General features: G+C 50.1%; 8 protein-coding genes across 8 annotated transcripts; 5 read left to right on the forward strand and 3 right to left on the reverse strand.

Annotated features, from left to right (window-relative positions):
- Positions 1–314: 314 nt before the first annotated feature.
- On the reverse strand, positions 315–2,563 carry ARB_04844 (uncharacterized protein; the record flags this gene model as incomplete). The annotated part of the gene is made up of 3 exons (XM_003016509.1): positions 315–2,119; positions 2,262–2,420; positions 2,491–2,563. The coding sequence occupies 3 exons, from the start codon at positions 2,561–2,563 to the stop codon at positions 315–317; spliced, it is 2,037 nt and encodes a 678-aa protein (XP_003016555.1).
- Positions 2,564–3,888: 1,325 nt separating this feature from the next.
- On the forward strand, positions 3,889–5,468 carry ARB_04845 (uncharacterized protein; the record flags this gene model as incomplete). Its single annotated transcript, XM_003016510.1, has 3 exons — positions 3,889–4,349; positions 4,396–5,324; positions 5,419–5,468. The coding sequence occupies 3 exons, from the start codon at positions 3,889–3,891 to the stop codon at positions 5,466–5,468; spliced, it is 1,440 nt and encodes a 479-aa protein (XP_003016556.1).
- A 1,828-nt stretch (positions 5,469–7,296) lies between these two features.
- ARB_04846 (uncharacterized protein) lies at positions 7,297–7,869 on the forward strand (the record flags this gene model as incomplete). The annotated part of the gene is made up of 1 exon (XM_003016511.1): positions 7,297–7,869. The coding sequence occupies one exon, from the start codon at positions 7,297–7,299 to the stop codon at positions 7,867–7,869; it is 573 nt and encodes a 190-aa protein (XP_003016557.1).
- A 530-nt stretch (positions 7,870–8,399) lies between these two features.
- ARB_04847 (uncharacterized protein) lies at positions 8,400–11,045 on the reverse strand (the record flags this gene model as incomplete). Its single annotated transcript, XM_003016512.1, has 1 exon — positions 8,400–11,045. One exon carries the CDS (start codon positions 11,043–11,045, stop codon positions 8,400–8,402), a length of 2,646 nt encoding a protein of 881 aa, XP_003016558.1.
- A 1,925-nt stretch (positions 11,046–12,970) lies between these two features.
- Positions 12,971–15,509, forward strand: ARB_04848 (uncharacterized protein; the record flags this gene model as incomplete). Its single annotated transcript, XM_003016513.1, has 5 exons — positions 12,971–13,292; positions 13,373–14,244; positions 14,320–14,607; positions 14,666–14,926; positions 14,982–15,509. 5 exons carry the CDS (start codon positions 12,971–12,973, stop codon positions 15,507–15,509), a joined length of 2,271 nt encoding a protein of 756 aa, XP_003016559.1.
- Positions 15,510–16,887: 1,378 nt separating this feature from the next.
- Positions 16,888–17,547, forward strand: ARB_04849 (uncharacterized protein; the record flags this gene model as incomplete). The annotated part of the gene is made up of 2 exons (XM_003016514.1): positions 16,888–16,943; positions 17,007–17,547. The coding sequence occupies 2 exons, from the start codon at positions 16,888–16,890 to the stop codon at positions 17,545–17,547; spliced, it is 597 nt and encodes a 198-aa protein (XP_003016560.1).
- Positions 17,548–17,758: 211 nt separating this feature from the next.
- On the reverse strand, positions 17,759–19,448 carry ARB_04850 (uncharacterized protein; the record flags this gene model as incomplete). The annotated part of the gene is made up of 2 exons (XM_003016515.1): positions 17,759–18,727; positions 18,792–19,448. 2 exons carry the CDS (start codon positions 19,446–19,448, stop codon positions 17,759–17,761), a joined length of 1,626 nt encoding a protein of 541 aa, XP_003016561.1.
- A 365-nt stretch (positions 19,449–19,813) lies between these two features.
- Positions 19,814–22,341, forward strand: ARB_04851 (uncharacterized protein; the record flags this gene model as incomplete). The annotated part of the gene is made up of 2 exons (XM_003016516.1): positions 19,814–19,931; positions 19,982–22,341. 2 exons carry the CDS (start codon positions 19,814–19,816, stop codon positions 22,339–22,341), a joined length of 2,478 nt encoding a protein of 825 aa, XP_003016562.1.
- Positions 22,342–22,836: the final 495 nt, after the last annotated feature.

Genomic DNA, 22,836 nt, shown 5'->3' on the forward strand with positions numbered 1-22,836 from the left:
GAAGTGATATATTTCAAATCAATTTGAAGAGCTGCCCTTAACATCGCAGCCTGCTCTAGAAGTAGGCAAGCTATTGAGCACCAACATGGATGACGCTCCCCACAATATTGAAAGAACAAACTCCAAACAGCCATATGTTTGCTTATTGGGTATCTGACTCGAACATAGAAGGGCAACAGGGTATCCCAGCCATGAAAGTAGAGAAAGAAACGAGAGGTGTAGATGTACGTAGTAGAGAAACAGAAAGAGAGGGAACTCGTAACACATCAATAAAACAGCGTAACACATTTCATCCGGAGCACGGGAAACGGCCATCAAGGCGCGTTAAGAGAATCCTCCGTTGGAGGCCTGGATACTGAACCACTATGGCTGTTCGAGCGTAGATGCAGCCTATTTCCTGAATTGAACGAAGACAGCCCGAGGACCTTTTTTACTGCATTGCTGACGCCGGACAACCTTCTTCCCTTGCCATCCCGCATTTCACCATGTTCATTGGCATTGGCATTGGCACTGAGACTAGTGTTGACAGCTGGCTGCTTCGGCCTTTTGATAACAGGGACATCCTTTGTTGGCGTTGGCTTTGGGGGCCATTCGCCGTTTGTCTTCCATCCCTGGACGAGGGCTCGGGTCATATGAGAGAGGTTGATAGGCACGGCGGGCGTGTTCGACTGGATGACGAGTCTGCTATAAATTGCCGGGTAGACATTGGGAGTGATAGCAGCTCGTAGCATGTTGGAATCAGGAATCAGGGGTCCCATGATGGGCACCAGGCACTCATCATCGTCATCCTCTCCTTGCTTTGCGTCTGATGTTGCGGCGGCTTGACAGTCTAAGGCAGACTTTGTATCCAATGAGACGGTAAGCTGCTCTACATTGTCCCTTGTGGGTGCATTATCGGCTGGTGGCTCCGACGGCTTGACGTGACCGGTGGCTGAGGCGTTGGACGCAGGCCGGGAGAGGGTATATTGCGACTCGGTATCAACCAGGTCTGTATCGTAGCTCCCGTTATAGCTCTCCTCGCTGCTTATAGACTGTCTGTACGCCTCGAGATTCGCCTTTGAACCGCTCACAGCGGCGTCAGCAGGCCGTTCAGGCGCCTTTGCACCCGTCCAAGCGTCTCTCCTTGCCGTCCAAAGGCTCAGCCCTTCGTTCCACTTCATCTCGTCCTCTTGTATCTTGCGGCGTTTCCTGCGTCTGTCCGATAGCCCCCGCGCAACGGCCTCAGGCGACTCAAACCTGTACGGATCCAGTCCCTCAGGACCATCCAGCCCATCTTCCCACTCTGAACCTGAGTTGTCCATCTCCCGGTGCCTCCACGCTATCTCACGCGGCTCCTCTGGCTCTTCTGCCGGCGCGCCCTCAGCAGCCCGCGGGGTGTCCGGTTCAGCAGCATCGGCAGCAGCAGCAGGTGGTGTCGGCAGCGGGGGATAAGCCCAGTCATTCCGGACGACCTGGAGGAGGAACCGCTTCGCCTCCCTGGCTGCGGCGTCTCTGGTTTCTATGGTCTTTGTGACTGAGCTAGGCGACTCAGCGGTGCGGCTTCTGCGATGCAGACTTGCAAAGACAGAATTCGACGGCGCGGGGACAACTGGATTGGGAGGAGGTAAACTGCCAAAGCTATCCATGGGTGCAGACGAGAGGCCAGTAGCTGCTCTGGTGCGGTGTATCTCGGTGCTCTTGTGCCGCTGGGTGGAGGTGTCTGTGAATAATATGTGAATATGTTTGGAGAAAAGCAGCAAGGATGTTTTTTCGACCAGCGACGCAACGACTAGGCGGGAATATAAATAACTATCACCAAACACCACCGGCGAAGGGTCCAGAAGCCAGGAGAAGTAATACGCAGCAGCTCGATATCGCCCAGCACTGCGGTCGACCCGTTTTACGTGCGAGATGTCATCCAGGACGGCCCGGCGGTCGCGAGATCCCAGGTATTCGCCGCCCAAGAGAGCCAAGCAGGCCGGAGCCAGGTGAAAGAGCCCGAGGAGACGAGAGAGACGCTGCGTAGGCGAATGGCTCGCTTGCTGCTGCTCGCTCGTATCGACGGACAGCAGGCAGAGAGACGTGGAGGGGCCAAAGTGGTGAGATTGTGGCTTGACCTGCCGGCTTGGATGGTTAATAACTATTGAGCAGGTTGACTGACGCCTTGCCCTGCAGGCCAAAAGTTGGACTAGAAAGACGGCAGAGCGCGAGCAGGGCCGCCAGGGGGTGTCTATGTCCCTCGATATATAGTTACGCAAAGACAGGCAAGACGGCGGAGACACCCTTGCTGGTGGCCGTTATAAGCTTATCCCTAGGCTGTTTCGTGGATATCAAAACCGCATCTCGAAATGTTGTTTCCTTACTACTGCATGGGAGATCCCGACGGAGGATCAAAGCATGATTCTCTGGAGACTCAATGCAAGATTTGTTTCTATGGCGCGCTAGAGATGTTCCTTCGAGCGCTCGAAGACGGGCTCTGTTGCTCGATCTGCCTAGGCTGTTATATCCTACAACCACCGGAGAATATCGCGGCTGCTAGTCTATCCAAGACTCCTTCTACCCGTGCCGCGCCCTGATCGACCATGATACACAAGATGCAAATCCCAGAAATTCACCGAGGCACTACTGTTTCGATTACTGTTTCGTGGCTCGCAAAAGCGGCGGCATCAAGCAGGCTGTCAGGCGACTCTGCATGGCCGGCTGCCGTTGGTCAATCCCTGGATTAGAATTCGGGCCAGACGAGAGGACTCTTCAGCCAACGGTCAGCCTTGTCTTTGCCGCCATGACAGGTAACTATTAACAGCACGGCCGAAGAGTCCGGGCTTACATCTGACGCCCAGAAATCATACGATTTGGCTTCGTCGTCATACGATTGACTTGAATACTTCATGAACTCTTGGCCCATTGTCCGACGGAGCTGGCTTGCAGGGTTGTGTTTATTTGTTCACGGGGATACGGCCGAGTGGTCTCGAACTTATGGCCATAACCGAGTGGTCAAAATTCCGATGGCATACACGACACCTTCCTGGGGCAGTCTAAGGACGATTTACGAGTTGTTGAGTGACACTTTTGGCCAACTTGATCTATTCGATGGTTGATAGCACAGACGAAGCCATAACTACCCAATAGAGGTCAGCTGAGTCTATGATGCTATTTTAAGCCCAGTTTAGTGGTTCAGTAACTAACAACTTATAGCATATTGGCATTGGTCCATCAATATTATTACCCCAGCCGACACTAATTCCTACCCTAAAGTGATATCTGATGCTTCTAACATCAAATACCATTGCCAGGCTTTGATATTAAAGAACAAACTAAAAATGGATCTGCCTATGCTCTATTCTCAATACCACCTTTTCCTGGCCTACAATCGGATATACCCACTCCGTTAAAAACTACTTTGATCTATTCAGAGGTTCCGGCTATCCCTTGGTTAGTCTACTTTTTTATTGCCAATCTCAATCTCACTCCGTTTGGTATTACAATTACTGGCATAGAGGTGCCTATAAATGAGTACTCCAACTACAAGTGAAGCCTTTACCTCCTTCCGCAACTCAACAGAACGACAAAGACCAAAACAATATACAAAACCTCCAACTAAAATTATCCTTCAGTTGGGCTACTATTGTTTCTTACGTTATCAATCTCAATTTCACTCAGTCTGACATTACCATCACTGGTGATAAAGGACCTTTAGATGAGTATTCGCCTACAACTGAGGCCTCTACCTCTTTCTGGCTGCTCAACAGAGCGTCAGTGTCTGAAACGATACCTTTTAATTAACTAGCTCTGCTACCACTTCTCTTTTAGCATTCTTCAGTCCTGCTTCTTATTTACTCATTTCTCTCACACGTTTGATATTTTTACCAACCGACAGGCAAAATATAGTAACTTACCAGATTAATAGCCATGGCTCAATGCAACCAGAATACAGCAAGTCTTGACCGTCGCTTGAAGAAGGTGACTTTGACAGCAGTTTCCCAAGTTCTTGGAGGTTACTCTAGATGTGTCCGTCTTGCACTGGTTCTTTTCTGCTTTCTTGGACGGGATGCCATTTCTCTAGCCCTCTGCACTCGTGGAGCCACTCCTCGAAAACGTTGGGCAGACTCTGGCGGTATCGACGAGACTGAGGCAGACCTCGATTACGGGCTTGCCCTCTTACTTACAGACTCGACAGCGTTACTGCCTATACTGCGTAAACTTCAACTCGATGGGGCTATCTCAATCGGCCCTAGCAACGCCTTTCGCATGGACCCGGTTTATTCAACTAAGATTTTAGCAGCATTGCCTCTAGAGTTGCGTCATTTCTGGAGATTAAAGGCCCTGCTCTTTGCGTCTCAAACTATTCCCTGGGAATATCTTGAGCCTGAGTGTGTATGCCCTAGATTATGGATACATATTACAGCTACTAACCAGTTTCAGACCAACGGATATGTCTACAGAATTCGCACATTTGAAGCACACCTTGCTTGAGATAAAAAATAACGAAAGATATTGGGCTCTAGATTCGAATAAGAAGGCGGAAGTGATTTCCAGCTTACTCGAAGCGTCTAGATTCACAGACGTCGAAGGTCGCCTGTTCGCTATTGCCAACGCTAAGGAACTTACGATTGGACTAAAAAGACGCTACCTGGAATATTATGTTGCACATAAGGAGTCCCTCGCTCTTCGTCTCACAGGCGATGTGGCCCAGGCTAAGAAGGTCCTCAACTCTATCCTCCCTATCGTGAGCCGATACCCATCCTCACACAAAGTCAAAACGCATTGGGCACATGGACACATCCTCATCCAGCGTGCACTGGATTATTCCCTAGCCAGTGAACTTGATAAGGCCATAGAATTGTTAAAGGGCTGGGAAGCGATGAGTCGGCATCCTAGTCCAATCGAGTCTACCATATTATTTCGAAAACATCTCCTCATGGGCGAACTTCTCCGTTATCGAGGAGGATTCAACGAGTCATTGTCACACCTTCAAAGATCAGAGTGGCTTATTGGTATTCAACCAAAACTCTTCTTCACTCCATACCGCACTGATCTCTTTTTCAATATCGGCAGCACCCTGATAGAACTTGATGATTTTACCTATGCCGAAAGCCAACTTAGAAAAGAAATTCTCAGACAAGCTAAAGAGGAAGATAAGGTTGCACCTCTCCTGAACCTCGCACTAGCCGAATCAATCTTTGCTCAAAAACGCTATGCCGAAGCACAACTTATCGGTTGCGAGGTTGTGTGTCAGGCGCATATTTCCGAGAGGGAGGAGCTACATGTCTTAATTCTATTCGCGAAATCTTTTCATACCAGTTCTGACTGGAAGGAGGCATATAAATACTGGCATATGGCGTTTCGTAAGTTAAGTCAATGCTTTCCAACCTACGACCACATTACAAGGGTAGTTCTCGCATCTCTCCGCAACATAGCGCGCCGCCTGGAGCTCCATAGTTTTCAGCTCAAGTTGGAAGAAATACTATCGGAGTTTGAAGATAGGATAGAGTCATTGAAAGGACAGCATTGGATTGCTGGACTAGATTTATGGCTGGACAGTTTGCCGGAGTCACTTACATCCGCGCACCTTTACCTGACAGCCGCTTACTAGGCAACTATTGAAACTATGTGGTAAACGAGTTGATTAGCTCGATACCGCTCTAGTGTCACTTAATAACAATCTCTTGGGTGGTTGCCCAGGGCACTTCATGTCACATTCTTCGAAATCTCATTAGCTTTTCTAAATTAGTTACAACATAGAGTATCTCGTTCGCTAACTACAGAGCAGTTCGCCTACTAACTAGTTAGTTATTTAAGGTTAAGGTATGCTCCACCCAACGTGCGGCCCGCATAGCTTATTTTTCTGCCACTTGGGCTTCATATCAGATAATTATACGGCAGATGGTAGTAATACCTCCGTCGATGTTCTCAAATGCCTTATCTGCTTGAAACCGGTCGAAATAGACACTGTCCTAAATTTTCATATATATTATTGAAGGGAATCCATAGCCTCAAAAGCCCAGCATGTATATGCAAACCCACGGTCAAAATGCCCACTCTATATACAAGTTCACCACATTTAAGCATCCGATAGGTCAACACGGGCACATTTCAAGGGGGCAAGTCAGATTTTCAGCCTTGCATAATACAGCTAAATCTGATTGGATTTGACTGTGTCTGCCTGGATGGCGGCGTAGCTAGTAGCATGGAAGCAGCACGCCTTACCACGCTCAACAAATTGAATAGCAAAGCAACATCTATCACATTCCCCCTGTTGCATGGCAGTACACTGCAACGAGTCATAGAAACCTTTGGGAGCCAGGCAGACGCAGCCTTGGACAGGAATTATATCTAGAGATTGGAGTATAAAAGGCCTGCTTTTTACCGTAAAGACGGGCTTCTAACCTCTTAAATCGTCTTTACATATCTATCAATTCAGACGATACTCATTCTATTACTACTATTATAGCTGAGCCAACCGACGATATGTATCTAGGAAAGCCAGGTCTTTCATACTTACAAATGTGGCCACAAAGGCCCAGATAACGAAACGGCGCAAATATATCCCTGCGATAAAGCCAAAGCCCGAGGATCCTTTTGTAAAAACCTAGAAAAGGCTTCAAAGGGGAAGAGTCGTAGCATAGGTCTCAGGTTCGTCTGTATTGAATGTCGTAAGAAAAAACCTCCACCAAAACCAGAGGATGATGGTAGCGCGGGGGCCGGCGGTTCGGTTTCTACCCCTTCTGGCGGAGTAGCCGTCGGTGCTTGAGGGCTACCCACCTGTATGACCTCGACCTTTGTGATTTGATATAGGGAGACTAACTAGTGACTAGTTAACTTGTTGGCTACGTGACTAGCAGGGGTCCTTTGATGTGTAGCTAGGTAGAAACGCCGTAATTTCTCAACCCCAGTGCGAAAATAATTTGGAACTACCCCCTTGAAACGAAAGTCGTGCCGTTTATTGTACAGAGTACTATGGTGTCTAGTTATTTTAGTCAGTGAAACATAAAAACTGCTCCGTGTGACTTTTTTGTATAAAATTTACAGTAAATTCCCCCGTTTATAGCTGTCCATTAGTAAATACTACCTGGCTGGCTGATAAGCTCTATTCCACAACCAACAAACTAGGCAGTAAGTTCGTCAGTTAGTGCTGGAAGTTAACCGGTTAACTAACTAGCTAACTAGCTAACTAGCTGGTTACTTCGTAGTCTGGTTACCAACCATTAGTTGGAGCGAAGGCTGAACCCCTGAGCCCATAACATTAACAACACATATCAAGAACGACAACCCCTTAGTACTTGCAATCACTTGTTCTTGCAACAATCGAGGTGGGAAATGAAGATCAAATATATCAAACCCCCAAACTATCCGGGCCGTCAGCTCTCAATGGGCTTGACAGGCGATATCCGCGCAGTGGATGAGTCCTATGTCGTCAAGCACCCGAAATCAGACCCTGACCCATCTGAGGAAGCCCGGGTGTATAATGATATGAAGCTACATATGATGAACGTCGAACGCCAGATATATGAGCAATTGGGTCCGCATGATAGCATCATCCATTATTATGGCCCTCTCGATGACTCTGGGGCAATAAAATTGGCATACGCAAAACAAGGTGATCTCGAAAAATACATATCCAGACACGAGATGCCCTCCAAGGCAACGCGAATAGCCTGGATTCGGTCTCTGATAGAGGGTTTCTACCACATCTATTCCAGCAAGGTGCTTCATCAGGATGTCAAAGCAAACAACCTTCTTGTCCACGATGGCTCAATTAAAATCATCGACTTTGCCAATGGAGAGATCTTCCCTCCGGATACAGACATGGAGAAAGTCTACACAGATGACCCTTTCGCGAAGGGAGACTTATGCGGAATCGCCAGCGTGATCTATTCTGTCTCCGCGTAGAGAGTATTCTACTACGAATATTTTGAGGACCCCCGATTCCTGCGACCAGATGAAATTCCTGATACCGAGGCCTTGTTGTATCGGGAGATTATCGACAAATGCTGGAGGAACGAGTATCATTTCGTTCGATCACTGTATGAGGATTTCCAAAAACATGAGAAGGAGGTCATTATTCCGGACCTAGAGAGTGACGGGAAGCCCCGGATGGAGTTTATACTGTGGTTCTGTGCTGTCCCATCTCTACTCTTGCTTTCGGGTCGGTTTCTTTGCGGCGGATTTAGATGATACAGAGAGTGTGCCTGAATAGAGTGGCTGTAAACGCAAACGGTTTAGTATTTAGATAAATCTTAGCTATGAGTAAACATAGAACACAGTGTTATTTTTCTAATACTTCATGAAATATTGGTACATGTCCTCTATATTTTCCCCCAACGGCCATGAAAAAAAAGGTAACTGACAAATGGTGATAAAAGGCAAGTAGAAAAAAAAGGAGAATAGTATACAGGAGTATCAAACATAACAAGTTGGGGCTAATTTCGAACACGGCCAGTTTCAGCACCAGGGGCGTCGGCGGCGTTGGGAGCTGAAAAGCCTAAGCCATGAGCCTTCTTTCGCCGTCCCTTGCGGTCACCATATTTCTCGTCAAACTTTCTGATAGCAGTTAGAGATGACATGTCTTCACTGATTGATGCGCTTATCTCTTCCATTGCCTTTTCGAAGTGTTCTTTGCGCAAAGTGCGGTGTTCGGGATACTTGTACGGTTCGTCTCCCTTGTGCTGTGCAGCGATGTCATTCTCTTCTCGGACACAGGCTAGTGCAGCCGCAACTGAAAGGTTCTTCAGGTCCGAGCCAGAGTAGAATGGTGTCTTCTCAGCAATATCGGCTAGATCTACGCATGGCGCAAGACGTTCATCCTTGAGATGGATCTTGAGAATGGCCAAACGGTCCTGTTCCGTGGGTAGATCAACGAGTAAACGACGGGGTAGACGGCGGAGCACGGCATCATCCAGGTCAAACGGCCGGTTTGTAGCTATCATAATGAAGGCAGAGAGGCTGTTCATGCCATCCCACTCGCGGAGGAACTGATTGATGAGTTCTCGGTGGGAGGTGCGGTTACTTGCGCCTGTTCGAGAGCAGAAGATGGCATCTGCTTCATCAATGAAGACAACACAGGGTGTAAGCTTTTTGGCCAGGGTGAAGATGGCACGGACGTTCTTCTCGCCTTCTCCAACGTACATGTCGTAGACGTCTGATCCGCTGATTTCAAGGACGGTAGCACCGCTCTCGCGAGCAACGGCTTTGGCAAGCATTGTTTTACCTGTGCCTGGAGGGCCATAGAGAAGTAGACCGGGTATCTTGTCGGTTGCAAGGACACCGTATGTAAACGCCTCGGGCCGAATGAGAGAAAGGGAGGTAAGTGTCTTGAGGGCCTCCTTGGTCTCAGGTGGGACATGGACATCTGCGAATGTAGTTTTTATACCTTCGGCATCTACCACGCCATTGAGGAGCTTCTCTTCATGAGTATTGCATTTCGGTCGTAGTTTATTCCGTCTATCCTTATGGGTAGATGGTTTCGACGGTTTTGCTTTATTCTGTTTCTCGCCTAGCCAGTCACACTTGACCTGATCACTTTTGCCTACTAGCTCAATACCCTTGGTAATATGGTCTAGTGTCAGGCTTTCGTCAGGTTTTATACAGCCAAGGGTGAGTGTGGAGATGCGGTGGACAAGGCTGAACGGCCAATATCCTGTATCAAGGCCCGAGGTTCGAATGAGCTCCTCCTCAAGCTCCCAGGGCTGATCGTTGAGGAGGCTCTGAGCAGCGGTTCCGGACCTTCTGAGTCTGGTCTTCAGCATAACTTTTAGATGTCGAATGTTGATGTCGAGGATGCGCTTCTTTGCATCTTTGGCAAATATTTCTTCTGCAGCCTTTGATGACATTGCTGGAGGCACGACGATGGTTGAAGCACGCTGGTCATAGTCTCTTGGAGTCAGCCTTGGGAACGCTTTCTCATGGCCCTTGTCAGATTCCGGCTCAGATACGGTCCCGACGATAACTATCTGGTCGCCGTTGCGCCGTCGTCGCATGACGGTTTTGTGCAATAGTGAGAGGAAGAAGGATCCCCCCCGGGTGTTGAGTAGGTCTTTGTAGTCTTGTATTTGTAGGATGAGTGTTGGTTTCTTTGGCAAAGGTGATGAGGATTGCTGGGATGGCGGGGTCGTAGGGGTATCTTCAGCAGGTTGAATGGGTTCGGTGGGCTCAGGGGTAGAAGATGGCTGCTCCTTTGCATGCTCAGCTTGCACACACTTCCCTAGAGGCACGTCCAAGAGCTCATTGATCAGTCGTAGACATCGAACGTCCTCATCCGAGTCCATGCCTTCCTTGCGTTCACCACTGGGGAGGACTACCTTGGCGACTCCAAATGAACCCTTACCGCCGAAGAGAGACTGCAGTATGGATGGGTTTACCAAGCTTGATATATCAGCGCTGATTTTGGTGACGGGGACGGCAGACTGGGAAGACCAGCGGTCCGACTCTTCATCTTCCATCTCCTCCTCTTCCTCTCTCTCCTCTGCTTCTTCCTCCATCTCCTTCTGCGTATGCCGTTGTCCCGGCCTGTAGACGTCATAGCCAAGCAGAAGCATCATGGAGCTAGACAATTGATCACTTTCCTGTCGTTGTTGGCCATATAGCTCGGCAATGTCCTGTGCATTCAGTGTGACGATGCTTGTATTCAGGTCCGTGGCCAGGCTTTTGACCACAGCATCCAGAAAGAGAATTCCGCCTTCACCAGGGTACTGTAAGACAAGATGGGGCTTTGCAGAGGCTGGGTCATGAGCGTATCGAGCAGCAGGCAAGGTTAGACCGGCCTGTACAGCTGCTCTTAGCTCCTGCCATACCTCTGGGCTGAGTGTATACCGAGAGTCCGGGCTAGACGGAGAGCCATCATCTGGCTTCCCGGCACTACCGTCATCACCTCCCTGGCCCTCACGGAGCTGGTCGCCATCCTCGGCGTTCTCCTTTTTGCTCTTCTGGGAAATCTGCACATCTAGGGGTAGTAGCTGTGACTCCTGTGCGGACTGATCAGACAGCTTCATGTTCCGCTGGTGGAACCAGGCTGGTAACTTGATAGCCACCGGTTTAGCGGGTTTATCTTCCGCCCTTCGATTCCTCATCGCTCGTCGAGCGCCTGACCCGTACGGACTGTAGCCCCTGGGTTTGTCCTTTTTTGCCTGGAGACCGGGCTCCTTGGTCTCTTTCTCTTTCCCCTCTGGCGCCACGGCATTTTTTGTCTCTGGTACCGGCGTCTCACCCTCAATTGGCCTGCTGTTGCTTACAGGAGTGTCAACCGGGTTATGCGGACCCTCTGGAGCCTCTCTGCGGGCGCTCGAGGAGTGAAAGGCGCGCGGATACCGGGCATGTCGACGGAGTCTAGAGCTGGCGGCGAGCGAACGGGCGGCTCCAGGGCGCCCGTAACGCACGGAGCGCAGAGCGCATTGCATTTGGGCGAGCATCCAGGGCAGATCTAGCACTGCTGCCACTGGGCTGGAGTGTTTCGAGTAGGTATTCGAGGACTCATCGGCGCTGAGCTCGCTGTCGTTTCTTTTCTTCTTTTAAGGTTCTTCGTTTGCTTTCGAGTTTGATCTGATATGCGGATATTAGTTTTTCCGTCTACCGCTTATGCAATGATTACATAATCATATACACTGAAAATTTTACAGCTCAACCAAAAGGCACGCGAGAGAGAGAGAGAGAGATTGAATGTCAGGAAGATTTTGGAATGAAACAAGTTTGACTGAAGAAAGACCAATTCATTCACTAGCTATGCTATCTATATACGTACTGAGGGAAGAGACCTAATCTGCAACAGTCAGCGAGGAACAGCAAGCTGATCAAAGAGCAAACAAGCGAGTAAGGCGTGTATAAAGCAAATCAGACATCCAAGGAAGATAAAACGCTCAACGACACGTCGACTTATTAGGTTCATGCGACAGCTAGCGTGGAAACTGCGAATGTAGGAAAAAATTTCATCATAGAGTGCTGTGGTGTGTGTGTGTGTATGTGTGTGAACAGGGTATTGGTAGGGGATAGCTTACCGTACAAGCTACTCTACTGGGAGCGTTCAACGGCGGATGCGGTGGCTGCGAGCTTCATAGCACCTAGCGAGGGTCAGCAAAGGGCCATCCAGCGCGCTGAAGCAGCAATGGCAGCGAGAGACGGTTCCAGTCAGACAGATATACTGGCAAGCAACAGATCAACCGGAGAGGGAAGATCCGCATGTCTCTTCAAGGGCGACTCAGAGAAGGTAAGAAGAAGGAGTTTGTGTCATCACGGAACCAGAGCACACCAGTACCACGTACCTCATCGCATCTCCTACACCACCGTCTTCATCATCCCAACAACATCGTCGACTTCGCTGTTGTTGTTGTCGTCGTTCAGAAGAAAAGAAAATTTTTTTTCTTTTTAAGCGCACGAAAAAAAGCGTGCCACGTGACCTTAGCCCAAAGGGGCTAGCGCGGCCGTCCGTTTTGCCTCTTCGAAGTTTTGAAGTCGAACGCAGCAAAGTCGACGACGACGACGACGAACAGCGCACAGCGACGACGACAAGCGACGACGACAAGCAGCGACGACGAAGACGACGCAGCGAAGAGACGAGACCGACGCGGGCTGACCTTCTCGGCGCTGCTCTCGACCTGATGGTGTGCAGGCGGACCTCCTCGCCGCCGCCGTGCTCCTGATACGCCCTCTCGTTTTCCCGCCCCCAGCCTGCTGGAATCTGCCCCTTCAACCTCCGCCGGAGCGCCTCGCTCGCCCTCTGTTCCTCCTTGCGCCCGCCTCTCTGAGGCCGAAGACCGTCGAGGCAGTCTGTCGTGTGGCCGCTGGAGCCCCGTCTGCGCTGGATATCTCGCTCTTCTGGTCGCCGTGGGGGTCGCTTTTTGCTCCGGAAGTATACTGTTGTTAGGGTTCCGTGGGGATTAGCCCGGCCGTATTATCGCGTCGATACACGCCGGATATCAGCAGAGCCTGCCTCTGTCGCGTGTTTCCCTGGTGCCCTCACAGTTCTGCTCGGTCTCCCAGGCGTCGTGGTCAATCGGAAATGATGATGGCGCAGCCGTTCCCTGCTCCTCAAGTCGGCATGGCGCACCATCCGGGCATGGTGCAGAATCACCCAATGGCCCCCGGCCAGCATCCGGCTGCCGCGCATCTCGCTGCTCAGGCACCTGGCGGAGGCATGATGCAGCAGGTCCATGCCGGTGTTTCTGCGCCGGGAGCTCCCCAGGCCTCCCAGCCGGGCCCAATGGCGGTTGGCATGCAGCCCGTTTCGGGACCGGGAGGCCCAGGTCCCAACGCTCACACTCTCTCCCATCTCGGACCCGCTCACTCCCATCAGATGTTCCAGTCGCCTCATCTGGCTCAGAACTGTATGTTTCACCTAACTCTCCCTTCTTTTTTGTACATGCATGTCTATTATGACTGTGGGGACTAACGAATATGCTTCTAGTTGCAAATAACCCACAACTCCTGCAGCAGCACCACCTACAACAGCAACAACAGTTTATGCGCCAACGGCAGATGTTACTCCACCAACAGCAGCAGCAAAGAGTACAGCAGGCCCAGCAGCAGCAACAGCAGGCTCAACAGGCTCAGCAGCAGCAGCAGGCACAACAGCAGCAGCAGCAACAGCAGACCGGCCAGCCGCAGCCGCAACCGCAACCGCAACCTCAACATGCTGGAATCCCGGCCTCCATGCCTAACGGGACCCAGGCGGTCACTTCTGCCCACATGGCCGTCGCCCAGGCTGGCAACCCGGTCATGCACCCGGGCAACCTGCCTCCACACATACAGCAACAGCTGCAGGCTCAAAATCATCATAACCAGGCCCCAAATCTGCATCAGCAACAGCAGCACCTCTTTGCGATGCAGATGGCTCATCAAAATAGTGCGGCTGCCCAGGCTCAGGCTCAGGCCCAGGCCCAAGCTCAAGCCCAGGCTCAACAGCAAAACGCACAGCAAAGAACCACCCAGGCGCAAGCAATGCATGATTCCCAAGGTGGTACTCCCCATCCACAGCCACAGCATCAACAACCTCCGGGAACTAGTGCTCCTTCTCAGCAACCAGGGATACCTCCAACCTCGCAGGCCGGGCCTCAGCAGCAACAGCAGCAACCACAGCAGGGACCCACTCCGCAGCCTACCCCGGGCCAACATGTAGGCCCACCACAGCAGCTGGCCGGTCCAGAGGGGCAAATGCGAATGGCCCAACAACAGGCTGCAATGCAGCAGATGATGATGCCGCAGCGCATGCCAAACCCCATGAAGGGTTCATCCATATTCAGACTATTCTCCTTTGCCGAGAATCTCAGTGGCTATTCTGTAAGACCATGACGCTTTTTTTCTCACATTATTCACTATACTAATCAATCATTCTCTCCTCTTTTTTTTTTTTAGAATCGCAATCCTGCACCGGGATTGCCATATTGGCAGAACTTTGTAGAACAGTTCTATGCTCCTAACGGGGTTCTACGCCTGGTTGTTTTCAATGCTCAACGTGGGACGAAACAGTTTGAAATCTCGACACCTGCTCTGGCTCGGTACTACTGGACACAGTTCACCAGCGGGATAAAACAAATCCAGATGATTGTTGAAAATGTCGCGGAAAAGGACCTACCTACTGGTGGCCAGATCGTAGAAAGCCAAAAGACCTCGTTTATATACTGGTTTGAAAATGGATGCCAGGTAATACTACCCCCCACCCCCCCAATATTTGTTATTAATTTGACTAACGAACGGTTAGCTTGTTTCTACCGGAACTCTGGTAGCTCAATATGGCCCAACGGGCAAGATAGAACTTCTGGATATCGGCACAGGCGGCCATACTGAATATATACCTCGTCACCAATTGCAACCTCCACCATCCCCAGAACAGAAGCAAAGCCCGAGAATGAGCAAACCCATGACCAAACGGCAGAAACTCTCCGCCACCCCATCCGTGGCCATACCAGATTCTATGGTCACAGATGACGGCGTGCCCGTGGCAGTCATGAGCTTCTTAGAGGTCGGTTCCCTCCGTACCTTTCAAGCAGGAAATGAATGCTGACTTTAGTTTGTAGGTCGCTGAAATCATATCTCAAATGCAATACCTCTTCCAATATTCCCTACAAAACCCTCACCTATCCCCTCCAGATGCTCTTCACCAACTCGTCAGCACATTCTCCCAGCAAAATCCAACTCTCGGCATTAACTCTATGCCACCTGGCCAACGCACTCCAGGTGTCAACGGTACTAATAACCAATTCGCCTCTCCTGCCGTCGGCCACTTGGGCATCCCCGGTGTCCAGGGATCCCCCCACATAGGCGGGCCAACTCATACGCCCAGCCCAGCCCAAAACCCTGTTGCCGGTCCCGTAGCCATGGCAGCCCAGCAGAGTCAGCAAGGCACCAACACCAGTGGTAGCCAAGGGACCAGTGCCAATACCAGTCCAAACGTGAACAATAAACGCCGTCGAGCAAGTACCGTAAAGACGGAAGGGGATGACAATGCATCTTCTATGGATGTCAACGGTGCTACACAGGGGAACGCCAATAAAGTGAAAGCCAGTCCGAGAGTCGGTGGTAAGAGACAGAAAGGAACCAGTTGATGCTAATTGACCATGAGCCGGATTTATCTCCGCCAATTAGCAAAACTATATAAAAACTTCCACCGACTGGCTGATGAACCCCCGAGCTTGCCGTGCTATGCTATCGTGCTCCCACTCCCATCTCGACACCAGCCATCCCCTCCTCTACCTACCTATCGGCATCATCTCAAAGAGATTTGTGAAACTATTGTCCTTTCCGTCAATACAACCTGAACATCTCAGCGGTCCGCTATCCTCCTTTTCACTGCCTATTTTCGCAACTCCCTGTCTGGCGCTTACTGTTCTTCTACCTGCTCATCGTTCTTCGGAGCTCTCCGTTTATCATTTTACATCCGCTTGGCCTACTAGCTTACGAATCCTCTCCTCTATCTCTTTTTTACTTCATCCTCTCTACCCTATGTCTTAACCTACCTTATCTTGTTCTATTCTGTTTCCCAACAGAAGGTGTTTTGGAGTTAGTGTTTTGTGTCTTTTACTCTGCTTTTCTAAACTTGCCATATCTCTTTCTTGCTCGGCCTTCTTGGACTTTGTGCTTTTCTGCTGTTTGGATATGCCGTGGCCGCGCCGTGTGATGGATGCATGATATGCTCGCCTGCTTGATTGCTTGCCTTCTTACTTGCCTTTACGTTCCCCCCTTTTTGATCCCCCCCCCCCCCCCTTTTTTTGGAGTAGACGGCGAGGCGACGGTGATGATAATACATTCAGATCTTTGTTCTAATATAATTCTATTATTTTTGGAACCTTTCTGGCCCCCACAATGACCATCCTTGTTTCTCCAATCCCTGATCTACGACTTAGCCGGGAAGAGTTGTTATTATTTCGGTGCTTAGCCGCGGCAGTTGCGGCTCCCGGCTTTATCAACAACCATGCTGTTATCACAAACTGCCAACTTTTCGACCCACGCCAACTCTCTACAACGGTAGAAGCAAAGTACAGACGGACGGACGGATCACGGACAGCCGGCTACAATACACTCATTATCCTGGGAAATAAAAAGAAGAACATTTGCCATGTCGCACTCACACTCGCACGATCATTCGCACGATGCGACTAACCATGGTCATACTCACGAGATCCTTGAGGGGCCAGGCTCGTACATCAGTCGCGAGAAGCCGCTGGTAGAGAAGCGCGACTGGAATGACAGAGCCTTCACCATTGGAATTGGCGGGTTCGTTCACTTGCTTGTTTATTTACCAGGTCTCACCGTTTCTCCCGTGCTAGTTGTTCAACTAGGCTTGCATTGGCAAAGCTTGAATCGCGGGGATGGAGAAGATACGAGATCGAGTTCAATCAATTAAGAGGGGATCGTGACTGACAGGAGACATTTGCATTCAGGCCGGTAGGATCGGGAAAGACAGCATTGATGCTGGCACTGTGCATGGCCTTACGTGACGAATACAACATCGCAGCTGTCACAAACGATATCTTTACCCGGTATGTTGTGGTGGCCCTTGAGACGAAATGGCGGGGATGATACTAATTACACATGGGCTATAGAGAAGACGCAGAATTCCTTACTCGCAACAAAGCACTTTCTCCATCCCGTATCCGTGCCATCGAGACAGGAGGATGCCCTCATGCGGCTGTCCGCGAAGACATAAGCGCCAACCTGCTTGCTCTCCAACAACTCCAGCGCAAGTTCAAGACCGATCTTCTCCTAATCGAGTCCGGCGGAGATAACCTTGCTGCAAATTACTCTCGTGAATTGGCTGATTTCATTATCTACGTCATTGATGTTGCTGGCGGTGACAAGGTGCCTCGTAAGGGCGGGCCAGGAATCACAGGCAGTGACCTGTTGGTGGTTAACAAGATTGACCTTGCGGAGGCTGTGGGTGCCGACCTCGATGTCATGGAAAGGGATGCGGCAAAGATGAGAGAAGGCGGCCCTACTGTCTTTGCCGTGGTGAAGCAGGGCAAAGGCGTTGAACACATTGTCGATTTGATATTGAGCGCCTGGAAGGGCAGCGGAGCTTACGACATGAGCTTGGAGAGATGGAAAAACGGTGCTCCTAAAAACTCCGGCTCCGTAGATGAGTGAAGCACAGATATGATGTTCGTTGAACTCAGCCATTTTGCAGGCTTGAAAGATGTTCATGAATGGTATTTATTCAAAATAGCTATTCTATAGCCATGCAACGCCGTTCAACCATGCAAGCAGTATGACAAATGTACAAGCATTATAAACCCATGGGTATTATTTTTTTCAAAGAAACAAGCAGACAAGCAAAGAATCGAAGGAGAAGAGGAGTCTACTTCTTCACGAACCTCTCTAGTGCCGGGCCCAAGGCCTCTCTCTCCCTGCGGCGTTTCTCCTTCAATCTCTCGTTCTGTTCCCTTCTCATAGCCTCGACCTTCAGCCTGTTTTCATCTATGATATTCTTGCCTCCTCGTTTTCGAAGATACTTCCTTAAGGCACTATTTCGTCCTCGGCCACGATTCTTTAGTTTTTCAGCAATATCTTCCTTCTTCTTATCCAGGTCTCTGGCTTCCCGTCGAGCCTTGTCACTAGTCAAATCAAGATTGCCAACGAAATCAGGATTGAGAGAGATCATCTCAGGCTGTAACTTCGTTAACAAAGACTTGACTTCAGCCTCTTGTCGCTGCTTGGTAGTTTCGTAAGGGTTGGCTTCCATTGCGTCAAAGTTAGGTTCGCCGGCCCCAGGTACAATCATGCTTGAGAAGCCCTTGTCGTGCGCTATGCCGAGCACATCCTCATATGGACACCATCGTATGCCCTCAACACGCTGTCCGTCACCTCCCCATGCCATGTAAGGACTCTTGACCTTCTCCTGATCTTCCCGGGCGGCTTGAAATAACCCCTTCCACACACTGACCTGAGTTCCCCAGCCAACTCCCGTTAGGCCTCGATCACTAATAGCCACCGTCGAACCAGGTTGATGCACGTAGTATGAATGTACCTCCTTAAACATTCGGATATCCCATACAGCCATTTTCTGGTCCTGGCCTGTTGATACCATGTACCGGCCTTGTTTATCCACAGCGACTGACCGTACCGGGCCACGGTGAACTAGAGCTTTCACCAATGCGGTCTGCGAATTTGGAGACCACAAGCTGACGGTTCCATTCTGATGCCCAACATGTAAGATGGCATTATGAGGGTTCTGGCATAGGGAGGTCGGACTTCCCTTTCGAGTTGGTATTTCAGCGACCAGTTGGCCGGTCGAGGTGTCTGTGTATTTCAAAAACCCGCTCATCCCCTATATAGCGCATTATAATTAGCACAGGAAAAAGAACATAAATCAAGATCCAAGATAAACGTACCGCACTAGCGAGAAGGAAGTGATATGGTAGGAATTCAAGATGTGTTGGCTCAACATGCTTGTTCAGACAATGTATCTCAACGCCAGAATGATCGTATATATAAACGTATTTCTTCTGCGCAACCGCAAAGAACTGGTCGTTATGTAGCCACCTCGCATCTCTCACCGTCTCACCAAGTTGTAACTCGCAACCCAGCTTGCCTTCTCTCCAGTCCATCGTAGCAACATGGCCTTTTCTCCCAGCCAGCAGAAGCTTCCGTCCATTGCGGGTGTAGTCCGCCTTGTACGGCCCCAGATCTTCCAACTTCAGTTCAAATCCGTTCTTCGCGACTTCAATGCCGACATTCTCTTTTATCTCATCTTGTCGTACTTTATATGTCCGTTCAAGCTCTCCCTCAGCCTCGATGAATCCTGCCTCGTTCTCAAGGAGCAGCTCCGAGTCCTTCGCCTGGAGAATCGCATTCTTGTACTTGGTCTCGAGGCTCTTCAGGTTACTCCGTAGTTTCTTGTCCCTGACAGACTTCACTGCGACCTGCTTGCCCCGTCCGTATGTCTCTTGCGCTTCGGCGAACTGCTTCCTGGCTTCGCGGTCTGCTGCAACGTCCGCCTTTGACCGCTTTGCGGCGTCTTTTTTCGCTTTAGCGACCTCCATGGCCATGGCTACCGCAGCACCAGCAGCAACTCAGCCCACACCTTTGAGATATAACAATAAAGGCTGTCTGAATCTTTCCGTCTTCCTTTTATATCATTTCGAGCTTTCAATTCAACTAAAAAAGAAAAAAAATTAGAAAATAAAAATAGCGCCAAGATTTCGCCCACAGAAAAGATAAGATCTCACGTGATCTTATCTTTTACACAGAAATTATTTTTTTATATTTTTATGTTTTTTTGTGACGACGAAGAAAGACGAGAAGCGAAGACGAGGAGAAAAGACGGTTATAGACTTGATACATCTCTCTCTGCAGTGGATTGCCCAAGCTGGACTCGCTACCGTTTAGATTCAAGGGCTCAGGGCCAGGCAAGATGGCCCCCATGGCGGTGCCAACCGAGCAGCACCACCACCGGAACACAACGAAAAAGGCGAACAAAGTCTTCAAGTCCAAGCATATGACCAAGGGCGCTCTGAAAGATCTCTCTAAAGGTGTGTAGCGCATTGGGGTAGTGTGATGATACCAGCTGACAGTCAATTAGGAAAAATCGAGATCGAGAGGGGCAGCCGAAAGACCCCCCACCAGCAGCTCATGTCGAAAATGCAGAGACGAAACCAGGCCGAGCAGAAGAAGAGACTGAAGTCTAAGGCGAAGTCTGAGGCCGTCAGCATATTTTCCGGGCAGCATGGCGCTCCCAGGCATGTGGCAGTCATACCAGTTTCAGAGGGGGTGGACTTGGACGCGGCAGTGCTACGGCTCAACCAGAGCGTTGATGTGCCCGATAGCGAAAGTTACAGTGGCATATGCCGAGTACGCATTGACCGGTTCAAGCAGAGTATTACATATATCCCCGCTACGAGGGATTTGATCAGCGCATTGGATGTATGTCGGCTGGCTGATTTCGTTGTGTTTGTGGTTTCTTCTGATGCGGAAGCATTGGACGAAACGGCCCAGTTACTTCTCAAGGCTGTAGAAGGCCAGGGTATCTCCAATGTCATGGCACTTGTACAGGTATGTAGTATTCATTCTAGCAGCCTAGGCAATGAAACTGACATTTATACCTATCAGAGACTTGAGATAATACCAACACCGAAGAAGAGGACACAAGTTGTAACATCACTAAAGTCCTCACTAACACGATACTTCCCTAGCCTTGATAAAGTCCACTCTCTCGACTCTAGACAGGATTGTTCGAACGTCATTCGCGGCCTTTGTACTGCCACTCCCAAGGGTATCCATTGGAGGGATGATCGAAGTTGGATGTTGATCGAGAATGTAGAATGGCCTGCTTCTTCAGCTCATGAAACAGGTGACGTTGTGATTACCGGTGTAGTTCGAGGGAAAGGTCTCAAGGCGGATCGATTGGTACACATCCCAACTTGGGGAGATTTCCAGGTATCATCAATCACTAAAGTACCGCCTCCGTCGCGCAAGAAGGAGGATGCAATGAATATTGATGATACCGTGAATGAGGAAGTTTTGGATGAACCGACCGAAGATGCTGAGGATCTTACTACGGTAGCTCCCGAGGAAGTGTTCATGACAGATGATACCCCTTCAATACTTGGGCAGGAGAGAAAAGGTGTACTGCTTGACGATCACCATTATTTTTCAGATGAAGATGAACCAACGGCATACGAGGTGCCTAAGAGAATACCCCGTGGTACATCAAAGTACCAATCAGCCTGGTATCTTGATGACTTTTCTGACTCGGGGTCTGATCTCATGGACGAAGAGCATGATGATGATGAGGAGATGATGGATATGGAAGAAGGCCGGCCTGAGGATGGTGTTTTCCCTGATAATAGAGATGCCATGACTGAAGGTGGCGGTACCGAATACCCGCAGTCCGAGATGTTCCTAGATCCATCTCCAGAGGAAGAAGCCAAACAGATAGAGGAGTACCGAGCCAGCAAGAAGAGCGAGGCTCAGGAGGACCTCGAGTTCCCAGACGAGATTGAGCTCCATCCTAACACATTAGCAAGAGAGCGTCTGGCCCGATATCGTGGTTTGAGGAGCCTCAAGACTAGCAAGTGGGAAACCGAGGAGGACCGGGCACACGAACCAGAGGACTGGCGCCGTCTGCTGCAGGTACCAGATTACAAAGGAGCACGTAACCAGTGTATACGGGAGGCTCTTGTTGGTGGCGCAAAGCCCGGAACCAAAGTGCGCGTACATCTCCGAGCTGTCCCAATGGGCCTGCAGCAACGTAACCCATCCCCGCTATCTCTCTTCTCCCTGTTGCGTCACGAGCACAAACATGCGGTTGTCAATATCAACATGACCCTAAACTCCACGGTGGAGGCACCCATCAAATCAAAGGAAGAGCTGATTTTCCAATGCGGCCCTCGTCGACTGCTCGTCAAACCCATTTTCTCCTCCGCAGGGACAACGCCCAATAATGTTCACAAGTTTGATAGATTCATCCACCCTGGCCGCAATGCAGTAGCTACCTTCATCGGCCCTGTATCCTGGGGCTCCATCCCCGTACTGATCTTCAAACGCACGTCTGTGGCTGACCCGGAAGTCCTCGATGGAAGCGACGAAGCCAACACCAAGCCCGGTGCCCTGGAGCTCGTCGGCACTGGGACATCTATGGCCCCAGACCACTCTCGCGTGGTAGCCAAGCGAGTCATCCTCACCGGCCACCCGTACAAAATCCACAAGAAGCTGGTCACTGTCCGCTACATGTTCTTCAATGCAGAGGACATTGCCTGGTTCAAAGCCCTGCAGCTCTGGACCCGACGTGGCCGCACTGGCTACATCAAAGAGAGTCTGGGAACCCACGGCTACTTCAAGGCCACGTTTGATGCAAAGATCAACCCGCAAGATTCTATTGGAATCAGCTTGTACAAGCGAATCTTTCCCCGGAAGGCTGTGGAATGGGACGCTCTTGGTTAAGGGGTGAAAAGTTATGGACAGGTCCACCGGTTAATGGCAGTTTCTTGGGATGTTTAACATTATAATGAGCAATGATACAACGCCAAAGGTTTAGATACTCGATTCGATATCAATAGAATCTTCCTTTTTGTCCGTTCATCTTCTTTTCGTCTGATCTTTCCACCCCCTTTTACGTCCATCCATAGTGCATTCAATAACTATCACATGACTGCTCAACGCCGTCTTCATCTTCAGCGTCAGACTTCGACTTCAGCAAATACCAACATCGCCGACTACCGAAATGCCGTCTTCACTCCAGTCCCACCGAGATGCTCGTCTGGTTGTTCTGGCCGGCCAGAAACTGCTGGGCCGCAGCCAACAAGCTTCGGGCATCAAACCACGGGCTGAAAGCTGCAGCTCTGCTATCCTTGCCTGCGCCTAGTGGGACTTGTTCTCAATCCTTCCGCAGCTGTTCCCTCACCCGCAAGGACCGGAGCGCTGGCGCGTCTCTTTATA

Source organism: Trichophyton benhamiae (assembly GCF_000151125.1).
Source record: "Trichophyton benhamiae CBS 112371 chromosome Unknown contig01989.5, whole genome shotgun sequence".
Classification (NCBI taxonomy): Eukaryota; Fungi; Ascomycota; class Eurotiomycetes; order Onygenales; family Arthrodermataceae; genus Trichophyton; species Trichophyton benhamiae.